Source organism: Lepidothrix coronata, unplaced genomic scaffold (assembly GCF_001604755.1).
Source record: "Lepidothrix coronata isolate B3197 unplaced genomic scaffold, Lepidothrix_coronata-1.0 Scaffold144, whole genome shotgun sequence".
Taxonomy (NCBI): Eukaryota; Metazoa; Chordata; class Aves; order Passeriformes; family Pipridae; genus Lepidothrix; species Lepidothrix coronata.
This window is the reverse complement of record NW_016690324.1, coordinates 1,828,004-1,853,001: the sequence shown is the minus strand read 5'-3', so window position 1 is coordinate 1,853,001 and position 24,998 is coordinate 1,828,004. Positions and strand designations below refer to the sequence as shown.

The window sequence follows — 24,998 nt, the reverse complement described above, 5'->3', positions numbered from 1 at the left end:
AACAGGAAGAAAGTAGGAACTGGTAGTCTGTACTCTATGTTCACCCCAGTTTGGAAGGGGTAAGGGCAATGAGGGGAGCTCTTTATGAGCCTCTTAATGGAAGCTTCCTCATATCCTTCAGCTTATGCAAAAGGCGCTCTGCTCAATTCCTCTTTGGAGTCATCTACAGCCATCTTAAGCACCACTCATAAAATAATTTCATCTATATTTGAAAGCTAAAACCCTAAGTGACACTTAGGGACATGGTTTAGTGGTGAACGTGGCCGTGCTGGGTTAACAGTTGGACTCAGTGGTCTTACAGGTCTTTTCCAACCTAAACAGTTCTATGGTTCTATATTGCAAATAGGTTAAAAGCTTAGCAAGATTTTTCTATACCCTCTGTATGATATTTCTGGATGCATGTGAAGGGAGGCACTATTATTCAAGGTACCTATTAACACTGATTGTTGACAGCTTAACAGATCACAAGCTCAATGCACGTACAATAGATGTGAAACCTGTATATTCCAAAACAGCAGCAGGAGATGACAGAAAAACAAGTACTCAGAAGATGAAAACATGAGACAGGTGCTTAAGGGCAGCTTTCAGTCTTCTGTATTTTGTCACTTCAGTATTGCACAAAATCTAGCTAACCACAGGCACTAAGAAACATTGTCCATCTCCAGTTATTCCCACTATGCTTCAATTAACAAGGAATAATAGGAGCACAATAGATTTCTGAATATAGCTGCACAAACCTTTATTTTCAGATCCTTTGCTTTCAGTACAAAGAAAGGACCAGAGGGATGCCAGTTAAAAGTAAAAAGGAAAAAAATTACAGCATGCTCCGCTTCATGTAACTGTTACAATATTTCCATTTTCTGTTCCTATGCAACAGAGAATCACTGTCAGATATCTGTGAAAGGAAACGTTTTCAATCATTCTCCACACCAGAGAACGTGTATATTACAGAAAGTACTTAATCCACTGAGGAGAGGTAGCTATTGAAGCATCTTTGAGTACTCTGAGTGTGCCTGAAGAGTAAAGGGTGTTCCTTGCTCTCATCACACCATTTCGATAGCGAGGGAGCACGTACATCCATGTGTATAGCACTCATACTTTCCATAGGAATTCTTTTAAAAATCTAGTTTCCAAGTGTATTTGAATGGTAAAGAACTCCAATGAGCTAGTCAGAAAAATGCTTGCTGAACTTCTGTTTGGTTCAGGATAACAGCAATGAAGGAACAACTCATGTTGAACCACCACCACCACATTGCTGATGTGAAGACAGCAGTTCTTGAAGACTGTTCACAGATGTTTTTTCAGCCTCCATTCTTTCTCCCTGTACCCACACAGCTCTGTAGAGACCAAGGTGTTCTCTTTTAACTTTTTTCCAATTTGCAAGTAGAGAGCTGACATTCTTCCTGAGCACTTGCTTTTTTTTTTTCACCCCTTACTTTGGAGTGCTAAGCCCAGACTGAGTGATGCTGCTAGTTAAAGAGACTAAGAACAGTGCATTAATAATCTTTGGTCTGTAATTATGCGTAGGTGTCTTAATGTCTATAATGTTCTATCATTGGGTTTCAGACCATTATCTCAGTTAAGAACATAGTTTACAGCTGAATTTGCTGTAAGTAATGGAAAAGACTAAATGAATTCTTATCTATAAGTGAAGGCTATTGCTCAGATAACATTTTTGAGCCACAGCTGACTCCTTCTGCTGGGAAGACAGAGGTCTGAGGCTTGGGAGAGCAAACCACCACAAAAGGGCTATATTTTAGCTTCCCACTTGTTGATTAATCCTCTACATGCAACCATTAGCTGTAACAAAGATGGCACAACCTATTTTCTGAGTCTCCCAATCAGCACAATTCTGCTAAACGAGAGAGGGTGCCCAGTAAGTCAAAAGTGTACCTTCGTAATTCATTCATGACCTTGAAAGCCTTTCTCATGTGAGAGGGATTGACTGTCACTGTGCGCTGCTCCTTTTCATCTTCAGCTGCCTCGGAGGAACGGGGGCTCTGCTTAATGCTAAAAAGGGGGACAAAAAAAAAAAGAGGAGTAGAAAGTTTGATTCAGTGGCACTTTTTAAAATGAGCATCGTAAAACTGCAGCACAGGGCATTAAGCATGGAGTTATTCACGTGTTTGTTAGTCAGCTCAGGTTCACTACACGAAGAGCATCACAAAATGCAGCTACTTCTGCATGGATGTTGAAAGCCAACTCAGCCTACATTTCAGTCAGCAGGGAAGAAAAGAAAAAAGTGCCAAACACTCGAGGACAAAGCCCAGTCTAACAGGCTTCAGGCCAGGAAAGCAGTATAAGTTGAAATTCAAGCCAGAACATAATCGCCTCACTGAATAGAAATAGACTTCAGCACTGGGAACTACAAGAGTACCACGGATTTTTTAACATCCATACGGAGAAAGAGAAGTTTAGCCTTCAGTGTCCCATCTGAAAAAGGCAAGCACACAATACATGACTTGTATCTTCTATAGAGGCAAGCAGAAAAGGACTATTAAAACTCCCTGCCCAGCTTCCAAAGCATTAGCTTTGCTGAGGCCACATCCCATTTCCATTTTAGAAATAGGTCCATTTATTGCCACTGAAACATATGGAATGAATTATTAAACCTTCCTACCAGAACCACCAGCTCTGCAGCCAATGTCAGCCCAGAAGCACCCAGTGCTGTGCCGTGTTTAACCAGGCCAACAGGTGCCTCAGGCACACACGTGTCCTCATGACTTTGTTGGGAGCATTTGCTCTTTGCACAGAATTGACAGCGGGTCGATATCTTCACCTCCCCAATCTGCGAGCACGTCAAATCACTCGTAGCTAAAGGTTTCCACCTGGGATAGAAACAGCACTTTGAGGCAGGTCCCTGCTCTGCTCACGCCCACGGTTCACCCCTCAAACCCTCAGCAGGCAAAGGCAAATAAAACAAGTCAAGGAGGGCTGTCCGTGTCAAAGCCAACTCGAAGGGAATGGCAGACTTTGGGAGGCAACTCCATCACCACCATGTGCCTGACATGAGACCTTCTCAGAGCTTCCTTCCAAAGGACAGCTTCACCTCTGTCCCCTCCTCCCTGCCACCTTTCTTAGTTGGGCTTGTATCATGATAAACCAACAGTATGGGCAGCCCATCATCCTGGCTCTACCGGTGACCAGGAGGTGATGTCTGAGGAAGGGCACACAGCCAGGGAAGTGTGGAAGGATCCTCCCCAGAACAGCCCACTGGCCTCTGCCAAGGTGTGCATGCATGCACATATCTATCTATATACATGTAAACTCATACCCAATGACTTTCCCTCTGAAAAACACATTGTTCACTATTTACAACCCCCTTGACAGTGTGAGGCCCTTGTTGAACATTACATCCTCCCCACTGCCTGCTCCTGACAGGTGACTGTCACCATCACCGTGTCCCTTGAGGACACACAGAGCTCTTCACCCCCCAGCTGTCTGTGGTGGGCTGCACTGTCCTTCTCAAAGCAAGAGGCTGAACAGCAGCCAAGCTGCACACAGCTCAAACACACCCCTGCATACTGAGCAGCCTCCAGCTTTGTGCCTGAGAAAAAGGTTAATGCCAAAAAACAGCCAAGTCCAATTCTTTCACTTTGCTGAGCAAGTGAAATATTTTCAGTCATAAGTGAAGCCGCAAGGCTGAGCACAACATCACTCAGCACATGTCCCAGGGAGGAAGACAACTTCCCAGACTCCGTTATAGTTGTCATCCAATTAGCTCAGTATGGTTGAATTAAAAGAAAAAAAATCAGGAAGGAGAATATCTCATGTTAAAGGCTCAGTACTCAGGGGACTGGTGCCAGGCAGTGACACAACCAGCTCTTCTATCCCTGGAGAAAGCTGAACTCATTCTGTGCTGCACATACTGCCAGAGGTGTCCACGGGCATGGAGCAGCACTGGCACTCGGCTCTTCCCCAAGCCTGCACACTCCAATGAGGAAGCCTCCTGGCTCCAGGGACACAGCCTAATTCAGCTAAGCCTCACTGTTGTATCTATCAAAAGCCCTGGTGGAAACCTTAGGCCAACTGAAGTTTGACCACAGCTTTGAACACCCCAGCAGAAACCCTTGGTTTTTGAACAGCTAAACCTGCCCCTTCGGCAGGACAGAGCCAAGGAGGGAAGAATGAGGCTCTGGAAGTGCAAGTGACTTCACTGAGCTTTCAGTTTCCAAAGCCGGAGCACGTACAGGAAGCAAACAAAGTAAACAAAAAAGAAAGGAAAATAAAAAAAAAAAAAAAAAGAAAGTGAAACCAAAAGGCAGCATCAGAGACAGCCCAAGCAGGACAGCTGGACATTGCAGGACACTGCTCTGGGCATCATCACAGACACGCCTCACGGATCCCAAATCAAGTGATGCACACAGAAGTCATAGGGGTTCTTTAACAAGAACAAGCACACCACCGAGATTTATTTATGAGCTCTCCAGTGCTGGAGACCAAAGATCCTTTATGTTCAAACTTTTCCGCTGGCAAAAGAGACAGTTCAAAGGACACAGCAAGTTTCGCTGAACACCAAAGTAAATGTCAGATCAACAAGGCTTCATAAAGCCTCAACTCCACCAACATTTGGCTGTGTATTTTAAAAGCAAAAAAATTGCTTCAGAATTTTGGGAAAAGATCAAGCAGTTCTTCCCAAAAAGCAGCAAAAAGGTAATTTTTTTAATAAGCATCCAAAGAGACATCCTGAGCTTTATTAACAGGGGTGGATTTCACAATTTGCCAAAGGCTTACCACAGAAAAATACTGCAGATTGTCTGGTTAAAAACTTGCTTCAAAAAAGATCAAGATATGCTATTTAAAGTTTTTTCCAAATGACTCATATGAAAAAACAGATTTGAAAAATTAATGGCCAGGAGCCTTTAACTCATCTTTGAGACGAACTCAGCTTCCACAGAACTGTGTGCCAGTGATGAACAGAGGATGGTTTTATCTGGGAGAGAGATTTTACACCTCCCTGCACACACTCTCAGAGATCACCGACACATTTCCAACGCAAAAATGCAAGAATCTGAACGCTCCAAGCAAATGCAACCTGCCACAAAGCAAAAGCTACCCCTGAGAAGAACAAACCAGCACATTGCACAGCCCTTTTCTGAGATTTTTTTTTTTCCCCCACAAGGCTAAGAATTATTACCTGTTGTAATTTTAATGGATCGAAGCAAAGGAAGAATGGGGTCCTCTGATCAAAGGTATCAGATGAGACCACCCAGACATGCTGGAGCCCCTGAACCCCATGACCACGGGGACTTCCCCCCCAGCACCTTCACGTTTGCCAAGCTCATGTCCTACTACACCAGCAGGACTCGCGAGTCAGCTGCCAGGAGCAATTTGTTCTATTCCTGGGCTATCCAAGGCCGTGCACTGAGTGAATGGACAAATGATTTAATTTCCCTGGGCCAGACGAGCATCCTCTTTATGGACACAGCAGGATTCTCCTAAAATAAGCAGAGGCTCTTCGTTCCAGACAGTGCCCACCCCACTGCCACCTCCTGCACGGCATTCAACAACGTCCCCAAGCAGAACAAATGAACCCTGATTTGAGGGTCCCCAATTAATCCAGGGAAGCTAATCAGTACCCCATCAACACCATGTTCCTCCTCTCCAGGACCCCTAGCAGGGTTGGGCTCAGGCTTCCCAGGGCTCACAGCCCAGCTCCTGCCTGAGCATTCCCACATTCCGACGGACAGAAAGGTATTTTAAAAACCCCTAACCCACTGTTCTGCTGCCTACATATATCAACTATAAAGTTGGGTTGCCTTAGTTACCAGCAGTAATTACAGATGTCTTTGTAGATTATGTGAAAGAATAAAAGCCTTCCTCAGAGATAAACTGTCCCCTGGCAAGATTACTGCCATGCAGAGAGCTGGTAAACCCCAGGAACAAAAATCCCAGCTCTGCCAAATCCAATTCTAACCCTGGCTTTATGGGAGCCAGGAGTTCACCCTGAAGGAAGGGTAGCTCTCAAATGCACTCTCCTTCAGAGCAGGGAAGGACGAGTTTCTGCACGTGTTTCTGGGAGAACAGCCACCGGGCTCAGCTCCCAACCCAATGTGGGCACCACGGAGATCCTTCTCCACCAGGCTCTCCCACTGGAGAGGTGATGGGACTCCAGACATGTCCAGCCCAGCCTCATCCCACTGTGCATCACTGGAGGGGTCTCTGGGAGCTGCTCTAACCTCCTGCCACAGCAGCACAGGTTGAGTTCTGCTCTCCTGGTTGTCCCCCAACACCACGGAGCTTCAGCACCGCAAGCTCAGCCGAAGACTCAACCTGCCCTTCCCACAGCACAGCCAATCCACCATCTCCACAGGGGCTTCATATCCTTAGATTAACTTAACAATGACTGCTAACTGTAAATTTTCTAAGCCTATGGAGCTTCTTTGTGGTATATGTTACAATCATGGCCATAAAATGTTAATCTCCAGTTTCTGAGAGGTTTGACATCACTTTGATCTAAAAAAGTGACAGAAGCCTAATAGCAGTTAGTAGGGTTCAAAATTTAAATGCCTCTACTAAGATAAATGGAGACCAAAATATTAATTTAATCTTAGCAAAAGGAAAAATCATTTTACCTTAACTGGCCTTATTCTCTGTTTGGAATCAATGGCCAAAATCACGGCGCAAATACATTATGTCCCGCAGTTTTATTCCTCAAGCCACAGTAAGAAAAATAAGTCAGTGTAACAGCACAGTTATAAAAATCTCAATTTCTGAAACTGTCTTTAGGTCTATACAAAGACAGCAAAAAAATTGTGACTAAAGGAATCCACATACTGAGCAGGCTTTTGAGAGGATTTCAGAGAAATGCATTATCATTAAAACATATGGGAGGCACCATAATGGAAAGGATTATTTTTCTTTTAATAGCAATATTATTTTCCTATTTTGTTGAATTTTTTTAGTGCTTGCATCAACATGGAGACATTAGCTCAGAAAAACACACAATTGGCATAGAGCAGATCCCCAAAAGGAGATATTCATATCAAAGGAGACCTCAGGGGAAAAGCAGACTTTGGGAACTACTGAGAAGAAAAGTCTTTGCTGACGGTAATGGAAACAACACAAAATAACTCAAATATGACAATACCGTTTGCTTTCAAAGGCAAATATTGTGTTTCTCAAGCAAATATCACAAACACACTACCTCCACTCAAATATAAAAAAAAACAGGTGTTTTAATATTTTACCAAAAAAAAAAATTAACATTCCAGGGAGTTTTTTTCTATTCAAACTCAAACACATCTTGCAAATTCAGAACCAAAGTATCATGACTGACCATCGCCTTACGCAATTTCTCCATAAAATTAAAATCCCTATCAGCACAGCAAAAGAAAACCAGGATTCTGAAATATTTTACTGCCAAATGTGAATACTTCAGGTTAATTCCCCCTTGCCCCGGCTGTTTCTGCCTGTGTGCAATGACATGGGCACATGATACCACTGAACAACTGGGATGTGCAAGTTAACAGGATATTTGAGTCCTGGCAGGCCCAGAGACCAGAGTCAGAGGTGATATGAGCAACATCAACGTGTTCCTCACTGACTACAAAAATGGAAAACGCAGTAATATTAAAAACCAGGGGGAATTCTGCCATCACAAAAGTCACAGAGTGTAAAATCTGAGGACTAATCTGCCTGACACAGATCTGAGTGGAAATGAGGGGCAAAAGCACAAGAACGAGCACAGACCCAGCCCGGGGTGCTCACCCACCGAGGTCATTTTTGAACACCCCCTGCCAGGACTTGCCCCAAGCAGGCACAGCAGCCTCGGCACAGTCCCACACAATGTGCCCTTTCCAAGCACAAAGCAGGTGAATATTTCCAGCTTTCCTTGCCAAGAGTCAAACCCCACATCATTACTGCCTGCAAGCAGTTCAGGACCACCTCTCTCTTCCCAAAAACTAGAAATACAAGCAGCAATTCGGGTAATCATTCCTCGCTTCCAGAGGCAGAGAACGTGCTGATGGAGACAGTCCTTCATGCCCTAAAAACAGATGGTCTGGAAAAACAGGATAAGGCAAAATAATCCAGGTACTTTCCCAGTGACTTTTTCACCACTGTATCCCCAGCAAAAGGCCTCCAGTCAAAATGACACCATTGCTGGTAACCATCAAAAAAAGGTAATAAGCAACAATGCCAAGGATTGATCCCAGCCTGGGGTATCAAAACATCTCTGCTTCACTTCCTCAAACACAGACTCACTCAGATAAATAAAGAAAAAAAAAAGGAAATCCCATTCCATGAGCTGGCATCAAGCATGATAAACTAAGATTTCGAGGCACTTGAAATAATTGACATCTGGATTAACATCCAGAGGTGGCTCTCCACAACCCTAGAGGATGCAGAAGCCTTACAATGTAATTTAGAGAGAAACGTGGCAGGATGAAAGTTTTGTTTTGCACATTAAATACACAAACAGTTGCATCACTTGAGTCACAGAAGGGCAGAAAGCTGCCCCTTGGAGCTTGGAAAACACCTTCCACAGGCTGCTGTGAATGTTTTGCCTCAACAAAAGGAAAATTTCAAGAATTTGGGGCTTGATTCCAGCTTAATTTTTCAATGTATCATATTTAAACGAAACTTCTATCAAGCCCTGACTATCAGTCCTACCAGCAGGTCAAGCCCCCTCACTGTTCCCCCACTCACTGCAAGGTCACCAGCACAAAAGGAAACACTCAGCATATCCTGTTTTTAAAAAAATATTGCAAAAAAAAAACCCCAAACCAGCTTAATGTTTAGTTTGAAGCAGCACAAGAGGCTTCTGGTGTGCGAAAGGCACCTGACAGAGGGGAAGAACAAGGGCAGAGCTGAAACACTGGACATCTCTCTGTATCCCTGAGGTCCCTGCGCAGCAATAACATCTTTTATGGGTTCGGTGGGCATTAGGTCGACTCTGTAAACACTTCTGCAGTTTTTGGAGCAGAATAGCTACCTTGCAGGAAATAAAGTCTATATGGCCCAGCTACCGTGCAAGGGAGACGGGGGATCCCCTGCGCTGCACTAACACCCGCAGGGCACGGCTTCCACACACGCAGGTGGGAAAATCGACCCCCAGAGGCTCCACGGACGTTACAGATTTTCATTCATGACTCAGAAAAGCAGCAAATATCAGCGGGTCTGTCTTCGGCAGAATGTCGAAGCCGGCTGCCCGAGGTTCCAGCCACGAGCAGCGCACACACAACCCCGGCGTTTCGCGAGGCAGAGCGGCTGCTCACCCTCCTGCCTGGCATCCCACCCCCCTGCCCGGCATCCCACCCCCCTGCCCGGCACCTCCATTTTAGCAAACACACACACCCGCGACCTGCCTCCCTCACCTCCTTAATTCACACCCGAAACACATCCCATGGAAACCCCTCCGCTGCCTCGCTGCGGGCACACGGGGCGACACCGCCTGTCACCATGACATTGCAACATCCACGAACAGCTCGGCAGGCGCCCATCGCAGGCGGCATTCCTGCAAGCGGGAAGCAGGGCTGGGAGGGAGGGGGGGGGGATCCCCTCCGGCCGCGTCCCGCGCAGCGCTCCCCACCCCGCCGAAGGTGCCATTCCCGGTGCCTTCCCGGCGCATCCCCATCCCCGCGGCGCTGCCGGGGCGCGCACAAAGGCCGGCGGTACCCACCTCTCGTCCTCCATGGTGCGGGGGGGAAGAGGCGGCGGGGCCGGCTCAGCGCCCCGGGCCCGGCATGGCTGCGAGCGGCCGCCCCCGCCCCGGGCCGCTTCCTGCGGGAGGGAGCGGAGCGCTGCGAGCCGGGCGCGCCCCGCCGCCCGCACCGCACCGACTGCGGCCCCGCCGCCGCCGCCTCCCGCAGCCCCCTCCCTCCCTCTTTCCCTCCCTCCCTCCTCCGGCGGGGCTTGCGAGCGTCTCCGGGCAACGCCGGCGCCGCCCCGCACCGCCCCGCACCGGCCCCGCCGCCGCGGCCAAGCAGCGCAGAGCCCGCCCCGAGCCGGCCCCGCACCCGCGGAGCAGCCCCCGCTCCGTGCCGCTGGCGGGTGGATGAGCAGAGCGGCGGCCCAAAAACGCCTCGGGTCCCCGCGATCTGCGGGGCTGAGGGAAAAGTTTCGGTGGCTGAGCAACCCCGGCGCCCACCCCGAGGAGCGCTGAGCACCGTCACCTTCTCCAGGAAGGAGAGGGTGCCAGCCCCTCTAAGTGTCCCCACAGCCCCCCCCCCAGGGGGCTATGGGGACACTTAGAGGGGCTGGCACCCTCAAGTTCCTCTCCACTTCCCCAATTTGTCAAAACCTTCCAGCCCTTTGTGCAATCCATCAGGCCAAATACACCCCGCACAGGCAACATGGGTCCTTCTAAACTGCAGGTGATCTTCAGCCTGAAGTGCTGAACTAAATCACGTTTGCCCTTTTCATTACAATTGATGCAGGTGCAGAGGTTTTCACACGAACCTTTTTTTCCCCCTCGTCTTATTAAAAGAATTTTTCAGTTGTATTCTGTAACAGTGAGGCCCTAGAGGTTAACTGTAATAAAGACAAGAAACAGTTGCTTTCATTACTCTTCCATTCACAAAAAAAGTTCTCGTGCAAAAGAGATAAGTATCAAGAGATTTCTCTTGCAAGATGCCATTTCATCTCTTTTATAAATAAAATTACCTTGCTCTTCTGTTTCTCATCAAGCCATGTCCTCAGCCTAAGTTTCATACATCTTTTAAAATGTATCAGCAGTGATGGTTGAACAGATGCAATTGCAGCTTCCACAGGAGGGTTTCAAAAGCTTGTTGAGGATCTTAACTAGTCATCACCCTCATTCTTCAGATAAGAAAACACACCTGAAACTTTAAGGACATTATTTAAGTCACGTGGGAATGGAGGCTCCAGAGTCCCATTATTTAAACACCATTTGGCAGCCCCCCCCATAAACAGGAGAAATACAGATAAAGCCATAAAGTCAAACCTCACACAGGATTCAGGCAAAATTCCTTATTTCCCCTTCAGAATCCTGTTAAACTATCATTTTAACACACCCAAATCCTCAAGTACGTCCCAGTGTCCAGCCTTACACACTTGATGCACAACATGCAAAACTGCAAGATATGAGCTCAAACCTAAATTGAACCAAACCAGCAATACTTTCTTATGTGCATTGACCCACTGGCTTGTGTACCACTGAATTCTACAAATCCTGACAGCAACCACAGAAAGGTAAATCCCAGTGACAGACAAGTAAACCAGTAAACAGTCCTTGCTGGAACGGGACAAAAGCATGTCCCAGTAATCAGAGATTATCTTTAGAGCAGCCTTGCAAAATAATCATGACAGGGTAACAACCCCAAGACCGAAACTTCTTGCTTGTTTTTAGGTTCAGAGATTGGTCTCTTGTAAAAAGTATCCAGCTAAAAGGAATAGGTAACACCTGATGGGTGGAAATTTTCCAGCCTCTTTCAAAAATTCCTAGTCCCAAGTAGTCCTAAATTCCTCCTACATCTAATCTACCTTCAATTACTGACAAAATATAACTGATACTCAGAGCAGAAAGGTCCACAGAGCTCCTGTTCCAGCCAGTCCCACCAACCCTTGGCCCACCAAAACCTTTCCAGATTCCTGCAACAATCTTCAGATCTACAGTGAAAGACCAAACCCCTCAACTCCAACGAGCCACAGGGAGAGGAGAGCAAAGCATTGCCAGTGTCCCCATGGCAGCAAGGAATTTCTTCAATAAAAATGGCAGGAAGGGAGGGAATAAAAACAATTCCTGCCAGTCTGATCCAAAACTACCTACTGGCCTTAAATCCAGCAGCTGGTTTAGCCCTGAGGTTGTAAGTAAAGGACATTGAGTGCTGACAAGAATTTAATTCTGTGAAGAGCCCCAGTACATTTGGAAAATATCCTGCCAATCTCCACAGCTTCTCCAGAAAGCAAACTTCATCAAGGTGGGAAAAAACCCTTCCCAGCTCTGCAAGGCAAACTGCAAGAGCCCTGAATCAGGATCATACAGATTAAATACAACACAAACAGTGATTTGGGAACCCCTCACTTCACTGTACATACCTGTTTCCAGGTACATACCAATATACAGGTTCCATAGATCCATATCATAAGCAATTTCCTATCTTTAGCACCTCTCCTGTTTAGCTGCATAATCCCCTCCACCAGATTATTAATCAGCTTTCTTATAAAAATAATCTATGGCTTTGGCATTGAAGAGCTGGTAAAGGTGTACACAAAACACTGCATTCATGGAAGCTTCCAAAGTTGCATCTTCTCAGCCTAAATTGTTTTTCAATCTGTTGGGTTTTTTTAAAGACATATATATATTTAGATATTTATATACTTAGATAAATATATGGTTTTATACATACATACATTTTTATTAATGCATATATTAAGTGTATATATTTATCTTTGAGTGACCAAGCTGATCTGACCCTGAAGCTGGTCCTGTTTTAAGGGGTGTTTGAACTAGATCCTCTTCAGAAGTCCCTTCCAACTAAACTTATTTTGTCATTCTAATTAAGTAAGTATTCGTTTAGAGAGATCTGCATTTAGACCACATGTTTTTTGAGAAAAGGTCCATTAAGGAAATTAATATAAGAAAAGCAGTGTAAGGTATCTGTTGAGATAGCTGCTCTGGTGTGCTCTGTGGTGAATTGAAGTCACTCAGAGGTGGTGCTCAGGTACTGCCCTGGCTCCCAAAGGACCAGGAGCTTGAGATGTCTCAGCAGGGAAGGCCTGAAGGTCCCTGCTGCCCAACCAGTGCTCGAATTCAGAGCAGGCTCTCACATAACAGAACCAAAACAGCAGCTAAAATTTACCTACTGCAGCAACTCACAGGGATTCAGGTTATCACCAGGCTCAAAAGGAAGCTCTAGGAGACCTTCTAGGTAAGGACCTCCTGAGAGCTGGAATCAGTGATGATGTGGCAGCTGAAGCAGTAGGAGACCCCCGAAGCACTGGTTTCTAAATGTGATTCCTAGAGCAGAGGGCTGGAGCACCTCCCCAGCACCGTCCCCCCGGGATCCCTCCCCAGGCGGAGATGCTGCAGGAGCCACCGGCATCTCCAGCGGAGCTCCAGACTGTTGCCCTCTGCTGGTACACGACCCCTTCCCACACTCCCGCCTGCCACAAGCCAGCAAAACCGGGCTTTAGACATGCACTTTCCTCTAGTCTTTCAAATAAGCCACCACTCCTATAAAAATAGTAGTTTTATTCCAACAGCTTCATAATAACCACCTTCAGAGTAAAAACCCCTGGTCATCTTCATCCCCCCAGCTGTGCTTTCTGGGGCCTGAGCTGTTCTACTGTTTACCCTACACAGCAGGAACCCCCCGGCTGAAAACATCCTTCCTGCTGCTCCTCTGACTCTTCCTTGTAGCATAAGCCACGGATGTCACCCGCAGTCACCTGTGTCAGAGGCACAGACTTCCTGCCCTGCAGTCACATTATGTATTTATCAGAAACCTGCAGGAAGGTTTGCAGATAGATTTTATCATTTAGAATTGAGTGCTCAAAAGGAAAAAAAAAATAACATTCAGGAAGAAAGCTGTAAAAACAACTGTTGTGGGTGCTGGAGCAAAGGCAAAGGCTGGTATTCAGATGCCTAAATATCAGCAAGTCTCTCTGCCTCTCCTTAGAGTACATCTATCTACTGAAGTTCTCACCACAGGCTGAACACGTGGACTTGAGAAAAAGTTTAGGCTATGGTCCAAAAAGTGGGATTTTTTTTTCCCCAAAATTTTTTGCATAAGATATCATTTTAATGTGATTCTTCGACTTTAAAATATAACCCTTAATGCTTCCACTATTCCCTTTTGTAATAAGGGGAAATTGCCCATATGCTTCATGAAGATGTATGGCTTAATTAATATTTGTATACTGTAACTCAGAGAGACCAGCATAAACAAACCTATTTTCATTCAGGATCTCACAACCATAACCCAAGTCTCCTTACTATTAGTCCCTGTACACTCATTGCCTCGCTCTCTTCCTGAAATCTTTTAAAATATTTGATTTCTTGTTCTTTGCAAAAGCCAAGAAACATAGTCTACCACCCTTGTATTGTAACAAACATGCTGCAACACCAACACAAATGGACATCATGTAGCTGTCACACACAAAGTCTGGGCAAGATTGATTCTGCAGGCACATTATTTTACCTGAACAGCAAAAGCTGTCTCAGGCAGCATGTCTTTCTCACTGGTAACAGATTGTCCTTCATTATCCTGCTTGGTATTTTCTGGACAAACCCCTTTTCTGCCCAATCTCCATAGCATATTCAGAGTGGGAACTGTATTTAAAGGGCTCAGCTCAGGTTCCTGTTCACTTACTGGACTTTTGTGGTGTGCTTTTCAGAGCTCAGCTTTCCCATCCTCTCATCCAGGCAGAAGAGCACCCTGTGAGAGAGAAAGAAAACACACTTTGAGAAGGCATCAGAGAGCGTGTGGCATCAGCTCATTGCAATCTTTTGGAATAGAGCAGCACCAGCAATACAAGCCCAGCTCCTCCTTCCCAAGGTGATGTTTCTCAACTCCCTCTCATCTGACTCCCCAGTATACCAAAAACAAGAGCTCCCCGTTGCCACCAGCTACCCACAAACCCACGGTAACATTTCCAAAACACACGTGCTGCTGATTCATCACCAAGCTCGTGCCTCAAAGAAGTTGTGAAAGTCAAATTGATGCTGCAGAGTGGAAACCCAGATTCGAGCTGGTGCTGGGTGAGGAAAAGCAAACTCCCATAACAGCATCTGAATGACGTAATTAGAGAAAAATAATTTGCCTGCTTTTAAGACTGCAGGAAATAACAGACAGGTGGGCTTAAGGGAAAGGCACAGTGATGCACACCAGGTCATTGACTGCATGAGCTGGAACTCCTTGTGCTCCTGGGGATCTCTCTTTTCCAGGATACATCTCCATGTAGAAAGCTGGCACTCCTCTTGCAGAACGCACTTTGCTAAACACCTTATGCAAGAGGCATCAGCAATTACAACTACAACCACCCTGCAGTCATCTCAGGAGAAAAACCCTGAATTCTCCACCAGGACCCAAAGGAGCTTTCTCTCCAGTAAAGGGAGCATCATTATTCCAGCAGTGGTGGAAAGAAAACAATTAAACAAGCCCAAATGAAGTCCCACAGTGAAGGACTTTGGCCAAATTTATTACCCAGTAAACTTAACAGATTACTAAAACCTGAAGAGGTACCTGAAGAGGTACTAGATAACCACAAGGAGAGAACTGGGAATTTAGCTTTAGAGATCTTTCACAACACAGGAACAGCACACGAGCTCGAAACCAGAGGACATCCCTACTGAGGAGGGAGGGGACCTGGAGGATGAAACAGGGGTAAACTCTTTCAAAACACAGCTGATAGTGCTGTGCTTGTATACAATAAGTAGGTAAGCACAGCCTCCCCCCAGGGCTGTGCCCTGCCCATGCTGCAATTTGCTCATCAGGGTGTGTGGTTGGGAGAGGAGGTTTCCCACCGGAGCTGTGTCAGTGTGCAGCAAAGAAAACAAGATTATTGATCCACAGAGAACAAGTAAAAAGCACGGGAACTTCCAGTCCCAAACACTACTCGTGCATTTTAACCAGCATTGCTTTAATCCAAATCTGTGCTGGAAACAGGGACAGGACTCCTGACCTTTCTTCTTCCCAGTCAGTGCCTGCAGTGACTACACTCATCCTTCCTTCCCCCGGGGGCTTTGTAGAAAGCAAATTTTCTTACAGAATAGAAAAAATCCATTGTAAAGCTGTAGAAAGCAACAAAAGTTACAGAAATGACAGAAGAGACTGAGATGATATTCATCTTTTATATTGACTAGATTACAGCCTAACAGCATGTTTTCAAATGTGTAGTTTTGCCTGTCTTTCACTTCAACGAGCATTCCCAGGAGAGCAGGGCTTCTGTGAGACAAACCAGTTGGCAATTCCATGGTACAAAGTAGCATTTGAACAAATAAAGTATTTTCAGATTTGTCAGCTCGTTCTGCTTCTAAGGAATTTTTCTGCAATGTTAATCAGCGATTTGCACTTTGATGGTGGTGAGCAAATGTGCATCTTGACACATTTCCAGCCAGAAACGTAATCCCTTTCTGAATTGGCATCAATTCCTTACTGCATTACTCATGAAAAGAGATATTTTTAGTCGTTTGATGAATATAATATGTACCAAAATTGCACATAGCTCAACATAGTCCAATTCTTTTTTTTTTTTTTTTTTGGAAGAGCTGTTCTTTCCAGATCTGTGTCTTTTCCATTTGCGAAAGCATTTGGGAATGAAACTGCACACATCATGCTAAGAGGGTCAATATCCAGATGCCTCAGACAGATGGCATTATTAGTCTGCCTGGGCTTGACATCTAGTTTTCAAAGTTAAGGAGCTTTGGTTACTTGGATGGCTGACAATCTGAGAATAGCCCAAGCTCTAAGCCCAGCGTTTACTGTAACAGCAACAGGCAACACTGCAGCTTTGCCTAAACAGACTTTGAGCAAATAAAGTTATACCAAGACTAACCACACTGAGAACACACTTTAAAAAATACTGTTTAGGATTCCTACTGGCAAAGGCCAAACCATGGACAGAGAACTGGACTTGAATTTTATTTTTTATGCTGGCTGGTGTTGTTTTTTTCTTTTGTTACAGCCTAGACCTGAACTATTCCATCTTTTTAGCTGTTCACTCTATTCAGTATATAGAGCTACAGGAAATAAAAAAATCTGAAGAATGTCTCTTCTGCACTGAACTACAGCTTTATAGCCCTTGTTCTTTCAGTGTTCCCACTGCTCATTTTCCCAGCAAGATGGTTTCAAGGGGAATATAGATATGATTAAAACACTCTGAGAACCATACAAACAAGAGAGATCAGTTCAAAAACTACTATTCCCTCCCATTTATATATAACAGAAATTGATGAGAGTTCTGGGAGCAGAGAAGGTAAAAAGACTAGGGTTTGTCAAAGGAACATCAAGGAGGAAAGCACCCAAACTCCATCAGCCCCTTTACAAGTCCTAGCTACAGAGGTAAATGATAGAAAATTCCTAGGGAAAAATACATAGCAGAGACTTTCACCCTGTTATGAGAAATACACACCTGACACTCATCAGCAGTTATACTTACATTACAGCACAAAGAAATACTCATTAAGGTAAGTGGAAGCAGAGGTAATGCCTGTGTGTACCCATACACATGCCAGAAATAATAGAGTGGTAATGCTTCAATAGATCTAAAAAATGCCCATCAACAAAAGCAAATAGTGCTGGTCCAGGCTGGCTCAGATCTCCCTGTGGTGTGCTTGCATCGTGAAATACATTTTCAAGTGAAGCAGGGATACAATTGTTTTATTCATTCAAGAAATACAAAAATAACAAGCAGAAAACTCATCCTCAGCGGATGCATACATTAGATCACAGAATCAGTTATGCAAAACATGTTAAATAACTCACTGTTTTGTAAACCACACCTCTGGCTAAGGTGAAAGACTAAAATTTTGGGTGTTACACTTTCAGTCACCTAATATTAATCCAAGGTATTATGCACAGGCAGTTTGGAAAACGTAATGAAAATGCCTTCTTCCTAAGAGCTCTGAAAGTAAAGGTCTGGAACAATGTAAACCACAGAAACGTGGTACCAACTGTTGATTCTGTGATAAACACTAATCCATAATATATACAGCAGGACAAGCAATGCTAATCTAAAGGCTTGGCTAAGCTGCCTTCTATCAGAAAACCAACCCTCTCCCAGACTGTCGGAGCAAAACCCCGTTCTCACAACACACACGGTGTTCTGTTCACTGTGTGCACATCAGAGGGGTGTCCTCCAGGTTATTTCTTAGACACCAATTAACAATTTAAGCCAAGCTTTTGCATTTTAGAATGAACATTCTGAGGCACATGGAAAAAAGCAGCTGCTCTATTTTCGACTTGAATGGGAGGTTGGGGTCCTCAGCACCATTCCAGCTCAGACCCTTTCCAGCAGGAGAAGGAATGCCATTATTTTGGGACAATAGTATCAGCTGACAGGGCAGAATAATAAACCAGTGTTCTGATCTACACCATCCACTTAGGTCTTTCAATGCTAAATGATAGCAAAATTTGCTTTATAGAAGGGATCTAAGTTGGAGGGAAGGTAGGAGCAAAGCACACCATAAAGCATTTGAGAACTTTAACATTTTTAGACATCTTAAATATTTCTGCTTCACAGGTCGTTAAGTACATGTGCAAGAAGTACCTGACAGAGTTCAGGCACCTCCTGTCAGTGCCCAGCTCTGCACACCCCGATCTCCTACAGGTCTGGGCTCCTGTGAGTGCAGCCGAGAGACCCAGAGCCAGCACTGGAGCCTGAACTGCAGCTGCACCACTCGCAATTATTGCAACACCCAACACAAACCCAAAAGCTTGCTCAGCTCTGGAGGGCAGGGACTGTCCAGCCAAGCACACTAGAGAGCCTGCAGGGCAAGACACAGCTTTTATTTTGCAAGTCTGTCACTGCTGTCAGTGACCCACAGAGATTTGCTGCCACTGAAGCTGTTTCAGCCAACACTTACCACTGTTCTAAACCACCTTTTCATCACCTACTGTAAAACAAACACGTAGGAGGTACTTCCATCAACTTGTGCAAGTATCATTACATCATGTATACAGGTGTTTCAGCATGTTTCCTTTTAATGCAGTAGAAGCCAGTATTATAAAAGTGTGAGTTAGGCTAATTTTATTAGCCAAATAAAACGTACAAGTCATACAAGAAGCAGAATCAAGAACAAATTATACTTTAGAGTAGACATGAACACCCATTGCTATTAAAAAACTACATGTACATCACAACACAGTCTGAAAAGTTTGGTTTGGGGAATTTCTTTTTGGTCATGCAGATTACAAAAATAAAAAGAACTTCTGTGTTTTAAGAAAACTACTACACTTTTACTTTATTAAATGCTAAAAGTAAACCAGTTGCTCTCACTATTCTATTTCTCACAGGTGACACCAGCACAATCCAGTAATCGGTTCTGAACAGAAGGCCATTAAATTACTGAGATATTTTCAGATATAGGAACTTCAGAACTGAACTACAAACTAAGGGACAGCAAACTAAAGTTACTTTATTTCTATCTCTGTGACCACCCTAAAGCAACTGTGAAATCACAAACTTTTACATGCCAGCTATAACACCTCATGTCATCTCAGTTCTTCCCACACACCTCTGTGAAGACAAATCCACCCAGGGGGCAGAAAATATTATTAAATACCTTTAAATAAATAAGCAAGGCTTTATCAACAAATCTGATTACTAGGAACTGTACTAGAAACAGCTCTGTATTCAAAGGTAAGTCTCTGTGTCTTTAATGCTACCCAGTACAGATTTGCATCTTTCTGTACTCCATGGTACATCCCAGCACTGCTGCCCCAAGTGCTGACACGAGCCTCTCCAACATCACCTGCAGTGTCAGAAGAATTCCTTGCTCCAGAGAGACCAGAGATCAGGGCAGAGCAAATGCTACTTACTCAAGACACCCCAAAACACTGTTAAACAGGTGACAGTCTTTTCAGGGAGAGACAAGGCAGCACACTCCCCAATACAGGTGCAATTTCTGGGATCAACTCTTTAGCAGACATGAGTCCTACAAGGACTATTGCACAGAGATAACCAAACAGCACATTTCAGTACAAGGGTTCCCAAACTGTCAGATTTCACACACAAAGCCACTTTTTTTTAAAAAGCTACTTGTTTCTATCATCAACATATTCTGCCACGGCAGGTAACATATGAAAAGACCATAAAGCTGTAGTTGGTGCACAAACCTTTACCTTCCCGAGCCAAATGACAAGCCACATCACAACAGTGAATTTTACCATTTCTCTCCAAACCAGGCTGTTCCTTGATAAGGTTAAGGCAACTCACCACTGCGAGGGACTAAATCATACACCCAAAACCGAGACATAACCTAGAACTCAGTAGCTCATTTCAGCTACAAACAGGAGAGCTGTGCTTCAAGTGAAGTTCAAGGATGACTGTCCAACATGGCTGTAAAGTGCAAAGGTACAGTAAGAACTTCAAGCTGAAATAAAACCACCTGAAGCTGTGTGCTGACGAGAGCTGGCACTTGCAGTGTTTTACAAATAGTTCTCTGAAACTACTTTGATTTACAAGATATCAATGATGCTGGTTCACAACAGAGGCTAACAAGCTTTTGAGACAAAAATTACAATATAGTTGCAAACAGCAATTTATTTGGAAACTATTTATAAAAGCTAAGCTAAGCCAAAGGAACCAGTCTCGCTCTAAGAGACATAAATTACCACAATCAAGAGGAAACTCAGCTCTTGGTTTAAATCCTGATGATACCAAAAGGTTGTCCTGTTTATTTAAGCACAAGTGATTAAGTTGATGCAGTGTCACTTCTAATAGCACAGACTCATTTCAATTAAAATCAGCACCAGGTTAGATTGACATCAAATAGCAACAGTACCTTGAAATTTAATGCGAAATCCTTCAGCCCAGAAGCACAAAGCCCTAGACACTTAACTTCCCACTGGGATCAGTGGGAATTATATGCCTAATATCTTGCATATCTGGAGCAAAGCAAAAAGCAGGTTTTACGATGCAGTCCCATGAAGCATCAGCATAAACGACTACGTGCTTAGAAACCTGAAGTCGAAACAACTTTGTACTTTTGAAATCCATGCCCCGTATCATATATACTCTCACTCAAGCATATAAGGAATTCAAATCTTTTATTTGATATCCATAAACCCATAAACGTTGCTATTCTATATTTCTATGCAGGAAGGCAGTTTTCCCCTAAAACATTATGCTTTTTAATAAACAACAAACTTTTAATTCTATTGCGTGAAAGGGCTACAAATATACATTTGTTAATCAAGCAGACTACACAGATATTTTTGCTTTACAACTGGCACCTATATTGCTGGTACACTTGCTGGCTCAGTTCTCAGAGCACTTTGCCCATGGAGTTTAGGTTACCACTTTCTGAAATATGGGCAACTGCAATTATTATTAAAAAAATTACGTGCTGAGGCAGGTATTGCAAATCCATTCCTTTTTTTTTTTTTCCCAGTCAGTACTCACAGAGCCCATCTGTATTCAGAGTGCAGATGTCATTGCACTCTACACCAATCTGGTGGCATAAAATAACGTTCAAAAGTCTGGTACAATTGTTAGCAAACCGGTTTTGCTCCCGTTTTAAGGAAGCCCACAGCACGGAGCTGCCATCCCGACAGCAGATGGAGCTGCGAGAATTCGCCGGGAAGTTTAAGGAAGGACAATAGTTCCGAGTGAAAAAGTCTGTTAACCCGGTACTATGAAAACAAGTACGTGTTAAATAGAAGGGACAAATGTCGACCCTTTCCTGGAAGGAATCACACACAGACAAACCCATAAGAGGACTTGAAAACTAAGCAATCGGAAATTCTGAACATTTTATATGAATGAAGCACATGCTTAACACAAACTATTTCTTCAAAACTACACAGTACATACGTTGATGGAAAAATCCTATAGAAAAAAATTGACCAACCATGTCAGCACGTCAAACTGCCTAGTACAAGATGGTGGATGCACACGAACTAAGTGAGAACGAGAATTTAAAAAACAGACCACATCCACGGATTAGTACTTCAAAATTTTCTCTGTCAAGTGTTTCAAAGCCACTAGCAAAAAAGTCAGTTAGGACCTTTACCGGCAACAAAATATTTACTCTAAGTACATAGAGATTTTTAAAGCAGAAGAACACTTGCTTCAAACCTAGAAAAGCCTGAAAACCGTACGGAATTGATCCTAGGAAAAAAAATTAGACGTGTAAAGGTCAATGAACACAATGATTTATTTAAAAAATAAAAAACGTAAAAACCATTTTTTCCCTCCTTTACAGAAATGTTAAAGTCAGTCATGGGATCCGAGTAGCTTTTGTAGAAAAAAACGTAGTAGCCAGGTATCGAGTCCTTACAACAAAGGAAATTCCCCCCCATCCCTCCCCAGTTTTTACTCCAGATCAGCAAGACATTTCCCACCCCGCACCCCCCCAAAAAACAAATTAAAACAAGACATTTTTCGTTGCTAGTATAAAAACGACCAAGGTCCAAGTAATAATAAAAAAATAGAGTCCATCAATGACTGTAACACAAAGTATGTGTATGTGGGGCCCAGTCCATCTTCAGAGAGAACGAAGTGGCACAGGCAGCAGAGGCGACCCTCAGGGGGCATTTAGGAGCCGCTCCCACAGCAGGGAGGCATTTAAAAGGAGCTGCCGTTCGGCGGGTGAGGGGAGAAACCATTGAGAAGCTGCCCCGTATCGAAGGGAGGGCTCTTCACGCCTCCCTCCTCAATGGGTATGGGCACTCCAAGCTCAGAACGAGCCGCCCCCGTAGCCTCCCCCACCGTAACCTCCTCTGTACGGTCCACTGTTACTGCGGCCCCCCCAGTTGCCGCCCCCTCCTCCACCTCCTCCGCCGCTCTTCATGGGGCCGTAGGAGGACTGGTGCTGGCTGTAGCTGCCGAACCCGCCGTACCCGTTGCCGTAGTCGCCGCCGCCCCCTCCGCCGCCGCCTCCGTAGGACCCGCCGCCGTAGGAGCCGTACCCGCCGCCTCCGCCCCCGCCGTAGCCGCCGTAGCTGTTGTAGCCGCCGCCCCCTTTGGAGAGCCCGTTGTGATCCCGGTTGCCGGAGCCGCCGCCGCCCCGGCCCCTTCCTCCTCCTCCTCCTCTGCCTCCCCGCGAGGGCCTGGAGGAGCCGCCGCCGCCCCCGCCCGCCTGGATGTCCTCCTTGGGCACGGCTTTCTTGACCTCCACGCGGTGGCCCTGGATCGGGTGGAACTTGACCACGGCCGCCTTGTCGGCGGCGTCGTGGTTCTGGAAGTAGACGAAGCCGAAGCCGCGCTTTTTCCCGCTCTGCTTGTCGGCGATGATCTCGGCCTTCTCCACGGGGCCGAACTGGCTGAAGTGCTGCACCAGGTCCCCTTCACCCACGTCCCCCTTCAGGCCGCCCACGAAGAGCTTCTTCACCTTGGCGTGCGCGCCGGGCTTGGCCGAGTCCTCCCGGGACACGGCCCGCTTCAGCTCCACCGCGTTCCCGTCCACCGCGTGGGGGGACGCGGCCATGGCGGCGTCCGCCTCCTCCACCGCCGAGTAGGTGACGAAGCCGAAGCAGCGGGAGCGCTTGGTCTGCGGGTTGAGCACGACCACGCAGTCGGTGAGGGTGCCGTAGGCCGCGAAGTGCTCCCGCAGCCCGGCCTCCGTGGTCTGCACGTTCAGCCCGCCGATGAACAGCTTGCACAGCTGCGAGTTCTCCATGCTGCCGCCGCTGCTGCTGCCGCCGCCGCCGCCGCGCCTGGGCCTGGCCCCGAGACTCCTCCTCCTGTTCGGGGGCAGCAGCTCCGGAGGTTTTTTCCCCCCTTGCTCCGTCTTGCCGCCTCTTCCCCCCGCCGCGAGCAGCGCGACCTCAGGGCTGCGGCGGCCGCCGGCGGTGGGTCCCTGGGCGCGACGCGGCGCCTCCGCTCCCGCCTCAGCGGCCCGGCAGCGCAGTCGGGGCCTCCCCGGTGCCGCCGCTCCCGCGGAAAGGCGGGCGGGGGTGGGGGCGAGCACAGGGCGCGCACAAAATGGCGGCGGCGGCTTCTCGGGAGCGCGGCCGGCGACTGGTGCCCACACAAAGGGGCCGCCGGGAGCCCCGCCCCCCGCGCACGCCCCGTGTTCCGCCGCGGCCAATGGGGGCGCGCCGCCAGCGCCGCCAGCCACTCAGCTTTAAGGGGGCGGAGCGGTGGGCGCGACGGACGCGCGCGGCGGCCAATCAGAGGGCGCGACCCCCGCCACGGCTCCGGGAGGTGCGCCGGTTGAAGGACGGTGCGGGCGGCCAATGGGGGGCGCGGGACGCGCTCGGCGCGCGCCGAGCGGAGGGGCGGGGCGATGCGCCGGGCCCGCGGCCAATCGGGGCGCGCGCTGCGGGACGGCGCGCGCTCCCTCCGCGGGCGGCCCCGCCCCGCGGCGCGCGGGGGGTCGCGCGGGAGCGTTTGAACGCGGGGACCGTTGGGAGCCCTGAGGGGGGACTCGTCCGGCCCCTCACGGAGCCCCGGGCGGGGCAGGGGGGCGGGCACCGCCGGGGTCACCCCAGAGCACATCGCGCAGCACGGCGTCCTCGCGGTTCCGGGGAGATCCCATACCGTCTCTGGGCAGTCTGTGCGCGGTCACTGTACGGGAAGGTTCTGCCTCATGTTCAGGTGGCCCTTTTCTGTGCATCAGTTTCTGCCCGTCGTCTCGCGTCCCATTGCTCGGCACCCCCGAGCAGAGCCTGGTCTCTCCTCCTAAGACCCCCCCCTTTGGACACCGACACTCCCGGACCCGCGGGCACAGCCCCGCCGGGCTCTGCTGTCCCTCTGTGTGTCCCTCGCCTCCCCCTCAGGGCATCGCCAACAGCGCGTTCCTCACTCCCCTCCTCTGGGGTTTACCCGCTCCGGTCCGTCCGCTTCCCATTTGCTCCCTCTTAGCGGTGGTTCTTTTCACCTTTGTGTCCATCCATCCCTTTTCAACACACTCCCAACTGCCCGGTCTGTTTTCTCAGAAGGACATTGAGGGGTCGGAGCGTGTCTCGGGAAGGGAACGGAGCTGGGGAAGGGGCTGGAGCAGCAGGAGGGGCTGAGGGAGCTGGGGGGGCTCATCCTGAAGAAAAGGAGGCTCAGGGGGGACCTTCTGGCTCTGCAACCCCCTGACAGGAGGGGGGAGCTGGGAGGGGTCGGGCTCTGCTCCCAGGGAACAAGGGACGGGAGGAGAGGGAACGGCCTCCAGCTGTGCCAGGGAAGAGTGAGATTGGATATCAGGAGAAAATTCTTCACAGAAAAGACTGTCCAGCCCTGGCACAGCTGCCCAGGACAGTGGTGGAGTCACCGTCCCTGCAGAGATTTAACAGAGGTGTGGATGTGGCACCTCGGGACATGGGTTAGTGGTGGCCTTGGCAGCGCGGGGGGAATGGTGGGACTCGATGAGCTCGGAAGGCTTTTCCAACCTGAACGACTCTGTGATTCCTTCTCACTCACTTTTCCAGCTACTGTTT

At 47.1% G+C, this 24,998-nt stretch overlaps 2 protein-coding genes across 7 annotated transcripts in view; both read right to left on the bottom strand.

The window, feature by feature from the left end:
* The window catches only part of KLHL3 (kelch like family member 3), a 58,133-nt gene extending 35,695 nt beyond the window's left edge, over window positions 1–22,438 (bottom strand). The window contains exons 1-3 of one of the 4 annotated variants that reach the window (XM_017827869.1): window positions 22,402–22,438; window positions 14,277–14,342; window positions 1,894–2,010 (exon numbers count right to left, since the gene is read on the bottom strand). In XM_017827869.1, the coding sequence (XP_017683358.1) occupies window positions 1,894–2,010; window positions 14,277–14,317 (158 nt within the window). In that variant the 5' untranslated portion in view covers window positions 14,318–14,342; window positions 22,402–22,438. Of the gene's footprint in view, window positions 1–1,893; window positions 2,011–9,317; window positions 9,373–9,622; window positions 9,704–10,605; window positions 10,716–14,276; window positions 14,343–22,401 lie in introns of those variants that run through there. The other 3 variants (XM_017827871.1, XM_017827872.1, XM_017827870.1) reach the window with 3 other exon arrangements.
* On the bottom strand, window positions 1,988–23,568 carry HNRNPA0 (heterogeneous nuclear ribonucleoprotein A0). Of its 3 annotated transcripts, none has more exons than XM_017827880.1 (3): window positions 22,402–23,568; window positions 14,277–14,342; window positions 1,988–2,010 (listed from the first exon to the last, which is right to left on the bottom strand). In XM_017827880.1, exons 1-2 carry the CDS (start codon window positions 23,246–23,248, stop codon window positions 14,305–14,307), a joined length of 885 nt encoding a protein of 294 aa, XP_017683369.1. In that variant the 5' UTR covers window positions 23,249–23,568; the 3' UTR covers window positions 1,988–2,010; window positions 14,277–14,304. The 3 variants fall into 3 exon arrangements, with proteins under 3 accessions (XP_017683369.1, XP_017683366.1, XP_017683365.1); XM_017827877.1 differs by lacking the exon at window positions 1,988–2,010 and adding an exon at window positions 10,673–10,787; XM_017827876.1 differs by lacking the exons at window positions 1,988–2,010; window positions 14,277–14,342 and having other exon boundaries at window positions 18,842–23,567.
* Window positions 23,569–24,998: the final 1,430 nt, after the last annotated feature.

Coding starts and splice junctions, on each gene's coding strand:
- HNRNPA0 (XM_017827876.1), bottom strand. CDS start 23,248: ATGGAGAACTCGCAGCTGTGCAAGCTGTTCATCGGCGGGCTGAACGTG.